The 12,761-nt window shown below is 40.5% G+C and overlaps 1 protein-coding gene across 6 annotated transcripts in view; it reads left to right on the top strand.

The window, feature by feature from the left end:
* Positions 1-12,761, top strand: part of APTX (aprataxin) — a 78,155-nt gene that overhangs the window by 36,508 nt on the left and 28,886 nt on the right. For 4 of the 6 annotated variants that reach the window (XM_088019016.1, XM_028115144.2, XM_028115146.2 and 1 more), the window contains 4 exons: positions 380-439; positions 1,256-1,482; positions 6,820-6,923; positions 7,673-7,944. In XM_088019016.1, coding sequence (XP_087875142.1) covers positions 380-439; positions 1,256-1,482; positions 6,820-6,923; positions 7,673-7,827 — 546 coding nt within the window. In that variant the 3' untranslated portion in view covers positions 7,828-7,944. Of the gene's footprint in view, positions 1-379; positions 440-1,255; positions 1,483-6,819; positions 6,924-7,672; positions 7,945-12,761 lie in introns of those variants that run through there. The other 2 variants (XR_003611137.2, XM_028115145.2) reach the window with 1 other exon arrangement.

Below are 12,761 nucleotides of genomic sequence, written 5' to 3'. Positions count from 1 at the left end.
AGTTCCATCCACGTCGTTGCAAATGGCAAGATCTCATTCCTTTTGATGGCTGCATAATATTCCATTGTTTATATATACCACCTCTTCTTTATCCATTCATCTGTCGATGGACATCTTGGCTCTTTCCACAGTTTGGCTATTGTGGACATTGCTGCTGTAAACATTGGGGTGCAAGTACCCCTTCGGATCCCTACATTTGTATCTTTGGGGTAAATACCCAGTAGTGCAATTGCTGGATCGTATGGTATGGGGGTATAGCTTAATTCTTAAAAACTAATCTCATTGCTAAGTTTGGTTGGGCTTTGCTGACGTACGATATTAACTAATGCCAAATACAACTATTGACATTTGCAATTTTTGTGGCTCCTTTTTGTTTCAGGAATCATTGGGCCACTGGAGTCAAGGCTTGAAAATTTCTATGCAGGATCCCAAAATGCAGGTCAGAATAACATTTTGGCATTGAAATACACTTCATGTTTTAAGTGACTACTCCAAAGAGGTCATAACTACAAGTGAGAGCAAAGGAGATCAGCCCTTCTGACTGAGGTTCGTTTTATTGGGCTATTTTGTGAGAACCAAGTGGCTTTTCCTATTATCAGTAAGTTAGCAACTGGAATTCGTTGAAAAGAAGCTCAGTTCTTAAAATGAATATCCCCTCTTCTTTGTTCCTCCTAAACTTCTGGGTGCTATTAAGGGAAGTTGTGTTAACCTTAGTGGGGTTTCTTTCAAGGGAGTGTCAGGTAATATATTGTGACTGTAGTTATTGGGCTGCCTGGGATTAATAGTCAGGTGTCATCCTGGGAGGAGTCTTTGAGTTCTTCTTAAATTACATCCTGGATGACAGAGGGCCAAATCTGATAGGGCTTCTTGGAACACATGATTGTGACACATGGTGTGCTGGGTTAGAGTGGAGAAGAGTGCATTTGAATTAATGCTTGAGGGGATGTTACATCAGAACCTTAGGAACTATTTTGTACTGTGCATTTTCTGTGTATTCTTTGTAGTGTGGTGATTGAAGACACACACTCTGGAGTCGACTAGACCTGGTTTACAATCTTAGACTTCCCACTTTGTTAACTATGTGACAGTGCAAGACATATTCCAAGTCTCAGTTCTCATCTGACAAAATTGGGATACTGAAACCTTTTACTTAAGATTGTGTTGGGAGTTAAGTGAGTTAGTGAATATGACGGCACCTGGCGCCCAGAAGGTGTGTGGTAGATGTCTGTTTCCTTCTCTTATGCCCCTCTGCTAGGTTTACAAAGATGAGCAGGTGGTGGTGATTAAGGATAAATATCCCAAGGCTCGTCACCACTGGCTGGTCTTACCATGGGCTTCCATTTCCAGTCTGAAGGCTGTGACCAGGGAACACCTTGAGCTCCTTAAACACATGCACACTGTGGGGGAAAAGATGATCACAGATTTCGCTGGGTCCAGCAAACTCCGCTTCCGTTTGGGTTACCATGCCATTCCCAGCATGAGGTAAGTGTTGTGTGTAGTGCCAGTGCATTCTGGTTCTGTCTAGGTGGACAGATGGATTCAGCCTAGGTGTGCTGATAGTTCCGAGGCCCAGGGGACTAGGGTGGGATGTTTCCAAGGAAGGTGGGCTGAAACTTCCACCCTTCTGCTTGACTTGCCTTGATTTTTCTTTTTCTTTTTTGTGCCTGTGACTTTTATTAGATTTTTCAGAAGCATCTATAAACTCCTAAACAATTAAGGACCATTGCTTTGAAGGAGACAAACATCACTGACTTTTATTGTGACAACTCAGTAGATCTAAGATTTAAAATAAAATGAGAGAAAAATATAGAGCCTGTTTGCCTTTGGCTCACACCCAGAAGTATTCAGAAAGGAATAACAATCTTTTTAAAGAATGCAAGCAAGGCAGATCACCATAGTTCTTTAGAGCTGAGCAACGAGATAAGCAGACTAATTGGATTTTGGAGTTTTTATCTTGTATTTGTTTGTTTTCTTGGTGATAAAATATACCTAACAAGATTTACCATTTTGGGCGCCTGGGTGGCTCAGTTGGTTAAGCGACTGCCTTCAGCTCAGGTCATGATCCTGGAATCCCAGGATCGAGTCCCGCATCGGGCTCCCTGCTCAGCAGGGAGTCTGCTTCTCCCTCTGACCCAACCCCATCTCATGCTCTCTCTCTCTTTCATTCTCTCTCTCAAATAAATAAAATCTTAAAAAAAAAATTTACCATTTTAACGATTCTAAGTATTACAGTTCATTGGCGTTAAGTACATTTACATTGTTGTGCAGCCATCACCATCATTTGCTTCTAGATCCTTTTTCATCTTCCCAAACTACATCCCGTTCCCCTCTACAGTCCCTGGCAATTATCATTCTACTTTCTGTTTCTATAAATTTGACTACTCTAGGTGCTTCATGTAAGTGGAATCATACAGTATCTGTCTTTTTTGACTGCTTATTTCACTTAGGATCATGTCTTCAAGGTCCGTCTCTGCTGTAGCATGTGTCAGAATTTCTTTTGGTTATTTTTTTTTACCTGCCCAACATTCTTCACATTTTATTCAGTGAATTATGACTTATATGATGGGCCACTTTAACCAAATGAAATTTTTGTGCCACATTTTTTTCCCCATCAGTATGTATATTTTTTAAATTGAGGCATCACTGGGGTGCCTGGGTGGCTCAGTCATTAGCCTCTGCCTTTGGCTCAGGTCATGATCCCAGGGTCCTGGGATCGAGCCCCGCATCAGGCTCCCTGCTTAGAGGGAAGCCTGCTGCCCCCCTCTCCCACTCCCTGTGTGTTCCCTCTCTTGCTGTGTCTCTCTCTGTCAAAAAAATAAAATCTTAAAAAATAAATTGAGGCATAACTTACATACAACAAAATGCACAAGATTTATAGTTTGGTCAGTTTTGACAAACATTTATGCTATGTAACTATCACTCTGATTAAAATACAGAACATTTCTGTCATATCCCAGAAAGTTTCCCTGCGCTGCTTTTCGTTTAATCTTCCCTTCAACCCTCAAGTGTTGTTCTGATTTCTTTCTGCATAGGTTAGTTTTGCCTGTTCTAGAGCTTCATATAAGTGGAATCATATAATGTGTACTTTTCTTCTGTTGGACCTTTTTTAGCATTATGATTTTGAGATTCATGTATGTTGTTGTGTATATCATGCACATACTTCATTTTTTTGCCCTTTGGTAAATTCCTGGAAGTGAAGTTGCTAGGTCATAGGGTTGATGTATGTTGGGCCTCATTTAAAAAAAAATGCAGTTGATCCTTGAACAACGTAGGTTTGAATTGTGCTGGTCCACCTATATGCAGACGTTTTTTGATATAGTAAAATACTGTAAATGTATTTTCATTGTGACTCTCAATGTTTTCTCTGCTTTTATTGTAAGATTTCAGTATATAGCATACAAAATATGTGTTAATGGACTTTATGTTATTGATGAGGCTTCTGATCAACAGTAGGATATTAGTAGTTTTGGGGGGAGTCAAAAATTACACTTTTGGGTTTTTGATAGTGTGGGGGGGTCAGTTCAAGGATCAACTGTATATATTTTTTTGTTAAAATCTTATTAAAAAATTTAGGGCAAAAGTCACCCATAATCATAATCCTATTTCTCCAGTGCTGCACAGCCCATGACTAACAGAGCCCTTTGACTACAGAGTGCTTTTCACATAGTAATCATGGTGTCCATACCTTTTTTATGTAATACATGCTATTGTTCTAAGAATATTAAAAAGAGCTGTGGCAAGTGTGGGTGGGAAGCAAAATGAGCAGTAATTTGCCACTCACATACCCTTTTATGATTACTATTTATAATTTTGAATAAACACTATGGAAAGGAAAGGGTAACACATTTTTTTCCTTGTAAAAGTAATATATTTTCCGTTTAGAAAATATAAAAAAAGTGTGAAGCAGACCAAAGATCTTCCATAATATCACCACTAATTAAACTCTAGACTTTATTTGAATTTCACCTTTCTTTATTTTTTATTTTTTTATTTTTATGTTTTTCTGCTCCAGGATCTAATCCAGGATCCTGCATTGGATTTATTTGTTGTCTCTCCTTAGTTTCCCCTAACCTGTGACACTTCCTTCTCCTTTCCTAGTTTTTATGACCTTGACACTTTTGATGATTACTGGTTGTTGTTTTTTTTTTTTTAAGATTTTATTTACTTATTGGTCAGAGAGAGCATGAGCAGGGGAGCAGCAGGCAGAGGGAGAGGGAGAAGCAGACTCCCTGCTGAGCAAGGATCCTGATGTGGGACTCGATCCCAGGACCCTGGGATCATGACCCGAGCCAAAGGCAGACACCTAACTGACCGAGCCACCCAGGCGTCCCGATTACTGGTTGGTTTTATAGGATGTCTCTCATTTTGGATTTATCTGATATTTTTTCATGATTAGATTGAGGTTATGCTTCCCCCTGCCCCCCCAACACCACAGAGGTGATGTTGCATCCTTCTCAGTACATTCATATCAAGGAGTACGTGATGTCGAGATGGCTTATTGCTCATATTAACCTTGATCACTTTTTTAGGGTGATGTCTGCCAGGTTCCTCTCCTCAGAGTTACTATTTTTCCCTTTGTAATTGATGAATGTCTTGAATAGTTAGGGACTATGCTAGTAACCTGTTTCTCCCCAAACTTTTGCCCAGTGATTTTAGCATTTATTGGACGGTCTTGCCTGCAAGAGTTATTACTGTGGTGTTTACCTAATGGTGATTTTTTTATTAATTAGAATTCTTCTGTATGGAAGAGTTGTCCCTTCTCCCCCATTATGTATGTATTTAGTTATTTGTCAGTGTGGACTCATGGATATTTTATTCTATAGGTTTTAATTTAGTCTATCATTGTTCATTTTCTTGCTCAAATTGTTCTAGCTTTAGTCCTTGGAAGCTCCTTTAGGTTGGGTCCCGAATCATTTGATAGGGCCCCAACATTTTTTGAGCACTTCTTTATTTTCTGGAATAAGATGTTCCAGGCTCATCCTGTATTTTTCCTGTTCTTGCCCTGGAATGAACTTTTTATTTTATTTAGTTCATTTTATTGGAGAAAGAAAGATATTTATAAACTAAGACTTGGATACTAGGTTTCTATATTGAGAGAAGTGGTTGATTCCAGGGTGTCTTTACTCCTAGGTCCTTTTGGCAGATAGGGCCAGGAAATACATGCGTGAATCCTAATCCATACAGATACACACACCTCCGTATTTCTTTCTTTATTTGTGTATGTGTACAGAAAAACACAAGTTTATACTGATATCTCTGGCTCCAGTTCAATTCTGCAAGGTTCATTCTTGTCTCCCCCTTTCCTTTATTGTAATTTCTTTCTCCAAAGGTGAAAAATCTGGCTCTCATTAGCTATAATAAATTCACTTTCCTGTTTGGTCTTAGTATACACATAAAACAGTTATAGAATTGCCAGCTAACCCATAACCCTGTGAGAAAGACATTTACTCACAGTATTTCTATACAGTTCTTTCCATCTTTACAGTATCCAAACTACTATTTTCCGAAGTTCATTTCACTGGTTATTTTCTTCCTGAGCCCCTTCAGTGTGGTTCCCTTATTCATTTGTAATACTATTAAGTTTATTTGATACTGCCTATATTCCATTTTGGATTCCTGCATGTATTGGTTGGTTTTGATTATTTATTGGGAGGATAGGAAATATTAATGATTTTAAGAGTCATATTTATACAAAAAAGGTTTAACAAGTCCAAAAGAGAACTCTTGGTTTTCTGCCCCAAACTTGCTTTTCCTTTAAGCTTCCCCATCTCTCTAAGTGGCACCTCCCCCAAACCACATCTAATCCATTAGGAAGTCCTGTTGGTTCTATTGCAAAATATATTCCAAACACTACAGCTCTAATCTTCGGGGTGATTATTTCTGCAGTAGTTTCCTAACTCATCTCTGTATCCATTGTTACCCTCTTTATAGTTCTTTCTCTGCAGGGCAGCCAGAGTGATCTTTTAAAAGTGCAAATCAGAGACAATGTAAGCAGAATACACTGCAGACCTCTTGTCAGCCTGTAAGACTCTTTATTTTCTGACTCCTACCTAGTCTCTCTTCCTCAGCTCGAACCATTCCAGCCGTATCTGTCACCTTTCTGTTCCTCAGTTGCACCAAGTTCTTTCTTAGGGTCTTTGCACTTGGCATTGCCACTCCCCAAAACATTCTTTCTCCAGATCTTTGCTTGCCTGACTGCTTTCTCAGCTCAAATCACTGCCTGGTAGTGGCCTTCCTCGAACACTCTAGCTAAAGAGGTAACTTCTAGCCCCTGAGCACTCTGTGTCCCATTTCCCTGGTTTGTGTTTTTCCTTAGCAGTTTTTTTTTTTAAAGATTTTATTTATTTATTTGACAGAGAGAGAGAGAGAGTACAAGTAGGCAGAGGGAGAGGGAGAAGCAAGCTCTCCACTGAACAGGGAGCCCAATGTGGGGCTCAATCCCAGGACCCTGGGATCATGACCTGAGCTGAAGGCAGCCGCTCAACTGACTGAGCCACCCAGGCGCCCTCCTTAGCAACGCTAAAGATTTGAATTTTCCCTGTTTGTTTTCTTTTTAAAATTTGTCTTTCCTTACTAGAATATAATTTCTATAAGGGCAGAGGCCTTTCTCATTTTGTTCACTGCTAAATTCCCAGTGCTAGAATAATGGCTGGCTCTAGTAGGTACTTAGCATTAAATGTTCTTAAGTGAATGAGTGAATGAATTATTAAATGGAAACACTAGCAATATTTTATATACCCATACTTTTACTGTTTGTCATTTTGATTAAGCCATGGTTTTTAATGGATTTAATGGTCAATTTCCTTCTCTCTCAATTAGCCATGTACACCTCCATGTGATCAGCCAGGATTTTGATTCTCCTTGCCTTAAAAACAAAAAACACTGGAATTCTTTCAATACAGAATACTTCCTAGAATCACAAGGTAAACAGTGTTCTTTAGTTTTCACATTTGTTTCATTTTCTCAGCTATTTTTTTTTTCCTATTCTTATATTTGATTTTCTTGTTTCCTTAGATAATTACCTGGCCTCAAAAGCCCATGTACCACTTTGTGTCCCTATAAAGAGAGACCCATTAAAAGAAACTGGATTATTTGGATTGCCACTTTGCTTTGAACCACCTTCTTGCGGGGGACCTAGAAAACTGTTATGTCAGAGTCAGAAAGGTGTTTTATTGTAACGACAGGGGACTTAAAGGTTGTCCTGAGAATTATTGGAATTCATGAATGTGAAAGCTCTGAACAGTTGTCTTTTCTGCCATCAGCTGGATAGGAGCTTGGGGGCAGCCTCATGTCACAAGTGGTTAATTAACAGGAGAGGGCTGCGTGTATGTGGAAGGGAGCATTTCCCAGTGTGTATACTGTGGAACTTCAGTATGCTGGGACATTAATGATGGCAGCTACCACTGACCGAGGGCTAACCAGCAGTAAAGCACTGTGGTGACATGTAACATGGTTTGCTTACAGTGTGTTCCAAAGGAATGTAATTATTTCAAAAACAGGTTGCTCAGATTTAGAATCTGATCAAGCCCATTTTCCCCACAGTGGGTTTAACCTCAAGTTTACTAACTTTAGGATACCTGGCATATTTTTATTTGGAGTCAGATTTGCTTTTCTGAGGGGTATCTTGGTTTTTCAGAGTAGCTGAGCTCTGAACTTTTTTCTTTGCTTGCAGCTGTGATAGAGATGGTGCAGGACGCTGGCAGAGTGAGTGTCCAAGATGGGATGCCTGAGCTCTTGAGGCTGCCCCTGCGTTGTCACGAGTGCCAGCAGTCACTGCCTTCCATTCCCCAGCTGAAAGAGCATCTCAGGAGGCACTGGCCAGAGTGATTCCACGGAGCCTGAACCTTTGCAGCAGGTGTGGCTGATTGTGTAGAGCAAATTCCTGGCACCTGTCCTGGATTGCCTGTGAACTTTTATTTCTTGAATTAAAACATGCAGTTTGTTTGTTTGTTTTTTTAAACAAAGCTTCTTCTGTTCCTGAGTGGCTACAATATGGGGTGACTTGAAGTAGTTTAGGAATTAGGAATTTGGGTTTGTCATGGATGTGTTCTCTGGTGATGGTGGCTGGGATAGGATCCCCCGGCTCCAGGATCCATGTCAGGTCTGACTGATGGGGGGCAAAGCCATGTTCAAACTGACCTAATGCAAGGTATGGAAGAGGGTGGGCTATATATTTCTGTCCATACATTTAATCCTTTCTCCCCAGAGGCCTGTGGTACTCTTCATCAGAGCAGCTAGAGAGGTCTCATATTTATCCTGAAGGCCCTAATTGGTCTTGTTCTCTGATCTTAATCTATTCTGTAATATTCTTTCTCCTTCCTTTCTTCATGGAGAAACTTAGTTGCTTCTGTCCCTTTCATTCCTTTCTATCCAAAACCACCCATGCTTCCTTCTCAGGAAATATGTCTCACCAGTTTTTATTCATTTTAAGCAAACAGGCTAGACGAGGGGGTGGAGAGATGGGGTTTTCTAATATTAGGGGTTCCTGGCTGGTGAGGAAATACTTGGCCAAATGTTCATCATGGTTTGGTTGTCAAGTCTTCTTGCTGGTCTGCTTGAATCTTTCATCTGAAAATAAAGTTTATTTGTTTGGGGCAGCTATTTTAGGTAGTTGAAAACTGTTGGGAGTTCAGGTAGCAGTCACAGATTTAGTTCTGATGCATGCAGAGGTCGCTGTTGACTGAAGAGTTGCACAGAACCCCATAGCTTCATTTTTCACTCAGAACAAATTTGGATGGTACTGTTGGAGCAAGTTGATTTTTGGATAATGTCAGAACTGAAGGTAAAGGGAAATCTAAAATGTTTTTGATTACATTGGTGATCTATTTGAGGATTTGACTCTTTTTGCTTTTGAGTTAAAAAAAAAAAGAATACCCTTAATAATAATTTCTCTTTGGAGAAAACCTCAGTCCATAGAGACCACATTTGACCTCAGTCTTCCACAAACAGGATGCTACAGTGGTTTCTTGGTGAGCATGGGTATAGTCATAATTAGCAGGAATTAATGGTAATAGCAGCTAACACTCAACTCCTGTGTGTCTGGGCATTATGCTAAACACTTTGTTCTAATTATCTCATTTACTTCTCACTGTATGTAATTCTGTGGGGTAGGTACCATTGTTATGACCCTTTAAAGGATAAAAATTTAATAATCTATAAAGGTTGCTGGGCTTCAAAGTTGGTCTTGGTTCTGGTGCATCAAATTCATTTTCCCTATTAGTTGAAGAATATAAATGTATTACTAACCAGTAGGAGCCATACACCTTTCGCCTGTGCTGGCCAGAAGCTCTCCATGGCATTTCAGTGATTTATCTGAGGACTGTCAGTTCCTTTAAAGCCCCCTTTCCACATCTGTTGCCTTAAAGCCCCTAAACCCTAGATACTTTCTAAAGGTACACTCCATGGATGCCTGAGATCAGAATTGCTAGTTCCATTTTACAACCTGTAAATATCTGGGCTCTACCCCAGAACTACTGAATCACAGTTATTATAGGAATCTGTACTATAAAACAAACATTCATTGGGTGCCTGGGTGGCTCAGTTGGCTGACTCTTGATTTTCTCTTGGGTCATGATCTCAGGGTTGTGAGATCGAGCCCCACGTTGGGCTCTGCGCTGAGCGTGGAACCTGCTTGGGAGTCTCTCTCTACCTCTCTCTCTGCCCCTTCCCCTGCTCGAGCTCGCTCGCTCGCTCTCTCTCTCTCTCTCTCTGTCAAAATGAAACAAAACAAAAAAAAAAAAACCAACAACATTCAGGATGACTGTTATTCATACTAAAGTTTGAGAACCACAATATAAATGAACTGTGGGCTTCAAAGCACCTTGCGTTTCTGAAACTCCTGGATTAGACTCTATCCTGTGAGGATATACACACCATTTTCTGGTTGACTTTCTGGGCTAGTTGCAGGCCTGCCTTCCCTTGCAGGGTCAGTTTTATTTCAGGATCCAGGGAGACCTTGGGCATTAGATAAGGGAGAATGACTGGTTATAGGGACTGGTGCTTTGTTTCTACAGGGACTGGGGGGAGGCCCTCGGGCCCCATGCTTTTAGGGGCAAGGCCTCTTCAGTGATTCCTATCTCCTCCTCCTGTTCAGAGGGCAGTCTCAGAGGTGTGGCCTGGGGTCTATGATGAACTCAGCTAAACTATTTTTCCTCTTCTGGTTCTATCTCTGAGATATCCAGGTACAAATGGTCCTTTCAGAGACCAGATCATAGTTGAGTTGGTCACTGAGTCCTTGCAGGCTCAGGGATGTTTTCTGGAGCCTGGAATCTGGTAATTAGTCACATATACTACATATGGCTGGATATCAGAGATTCAGGGCTGAACTGTGTCAGAACCGACCTAACTGCCTCTCTCTATCCCAGTAACTATAACTTGAAGATTTCCACAGAGCTCTGAAGATTCTTCCATAGATTAGGTTAAAAACATGATGAAGGCCATCATAGTTCACTCCCCAAAATAATGTATATGTATATACATCTTAGGTACCCTTGAAGTTCTTCCATAGACTCCCTGGGGGTCTGTGGACTCTAACTTAAGAACATCTGCTGTGGAGAAAAACGCCATCACTGCATCTGGGATTTTAGGAGGTGTCTGGGATCACTATGGAGGACTAGGGGAGAGACCTCATCTCTAGGATGTCCCTGGGATGCTCTCCTTTGATCTCAATGCTCCTCCCTCAACCCTTTGGCATGTGCACATCCTGGGGCCTTCTGGCTTCTGGCTCTAGTTTAGCCATCACGTGGAGACAGGAATCTTGGGAAATAGAGAAATCCTCAGCAGGTCTGAGGGGTTTAGGAACCCTGACTGACAGACTTACCATGAGCTATCTAAAAGGCAGTGAATCTACACTACTAAAACCAGTCATCTGCATAAATAGATCAGCTACATCATGAATGTATCCCAGGATAGTGGGAGTGGCAATACCTCTTGGGTACAGTATGTTAACAGTCCAAACTGTGCTGGACTCCATAAGTAATCTCTGACTAAGGCAGATTTCACTGAGGCCTCAGCCAATGTCCTTGAGAATTAGAGAACATTAAACTTATAAGGTGCCCAGTGAACTTTTTAAAAATAGATATTGCAAAAACATTCAATTAAATTTTTTACCTAATCAACAATGCTATGTAGTTTAGCATATTGATATTAAAATCAAAATGAGAATATTTGATAAGAAACTGCAACCAAGGAAAAACTATATCACAGAGTAATATGTGAGATATAATGAAGGGAAATTTGGAAGAGGGAGGTGACCATTTCAGCATTTTTTGTTCAGCCAGGCTACTCTGACCTTGAATAATAAAATTTTTGGATGAGCAAATGTGAATAATGATTTTGGGGGGCCAGAAAAAGGGTCTGAAATATTAAGGTATATAGATCCCATGCCACCCTCTCTCCCAAGTGGGCTATTATTACATTATCAGTAGAAAAAATGATCTTTGCCTGTTTGTCCCAGATTTATTATTGTGTTACAATTGGATGGAGTCTTCTCAAGGTACTGGGCATACTGGCATGAAAAAATAGAACAAATTCATATAACTCATATTTGTGACTCCAAGTTGTATTTCCTCCAATTAGGGACTATCCTCTTCTACTTAAGCCCCATCATATCCAGGCTAGGCAGCAGTTTTATTAAAATACAATGGTTAAATATGGGTGGTTATTTCAACTCTAGTCAAGAAGCCAAATTTATAATCAAGTTCTTTTGTTGCTTAAGGAGAAGGTAGATATGATGACAGAGATGAACTGGAACCTGAAACTGAGCAAGTGAATGCGTTATATGAGAGCATGAAGAATAGACCTTAAATAGTTTATTACAGATCTTAAGTCAGAGCTGGAGAAAAGGGTTCTCAAATTCTATTAGACTCTCTGAACTAGAGTAATCTACTCTTTGTCTTTTCATTTATTTTTATTTTAATTTTTTTTAGCAAACAAACTCTACCATCAAGGAATGGGTTTTGGGTTTTAGAGTCTACTGATGATTAGTGCTCTGATGCATTAGCATTATGTAGGCCATTGTTGAATGACTCATCAAATCAGACACATTCAAGTGCCTGAGTGTTCCCTTGTCAGCAGCTGCTCTCTACCCAAACCTCAGAGAAGGGAATGGCCAGACCGTGGAGCATTGGGAAAGGAGTTTAGGAGTTTAGACCTCTAGGATTCTGGGCCATTCACTACTCAACTCCTTTTGCCTGTTCCATTTTATAAATTTATTTTGAGACCATCTATTTCAACTTCCTCAATTTTTAGAAGGCAGCTGGGACTTGGAGATTTAAGGGGCTCATTTAGCAATTTAAACCAGATCTTGGCCTTTATTGCAATCCTCTTCTCGACTCTTTCCGGATCCTCTTAGACAATGGCAGCTTTTATTTTATTTATTTATTTATTTTTAAAGATTTATTTATTTATTTTGAGAGAGTGAGAACGAGAGAGAGAGAGAGAGAGAGTATATGAGAGGGGGGAGGGTTAGAGGGAGAAGCAGGCTCCTCGCCGAGCAGGGAGCCCGATGCGGGACTCGATCCCGGGACTCCAGGATCATGACCTGAGCTGAAGGCAGTTGCTTAACCAACTGAGCCACCCAGGCGCCCCGACAATGGCAGCTTTTAAAAGAAAATTTGTTTAAACTCTGCCCCCAACATGGGACTCAAACTCACGACCCCGAGATAAAGAGTCCCATGCTCTACTGATTGAGCCAGCCAGGGGCTGTAGACACTGACATCTTATTTGAGAATAAGGATCAGCTGCTCTCCTAAGTCCCACTT

Source organism: Eumetopias jubatus, unplaced genomic scaffold, assembly GCF_037043125.1.
Source record: "Eumetopias jubatus isolate StellerSeaLion01/CBP00866 unplaced genomic scaffold, mEumJub1_p1.0 scaffold_15, whole genome shotgun sequence".
NCBI lineage: Eukaryota > Metazoa > Chordata > Mammalia > Carnivora > Otariidae > Eumetopias > Eumetopias jubatus.
Note: the sequence above shows the minus strand (reverse complement) of the source record. Positions and strands in the feature narration are given on the sequence as shown.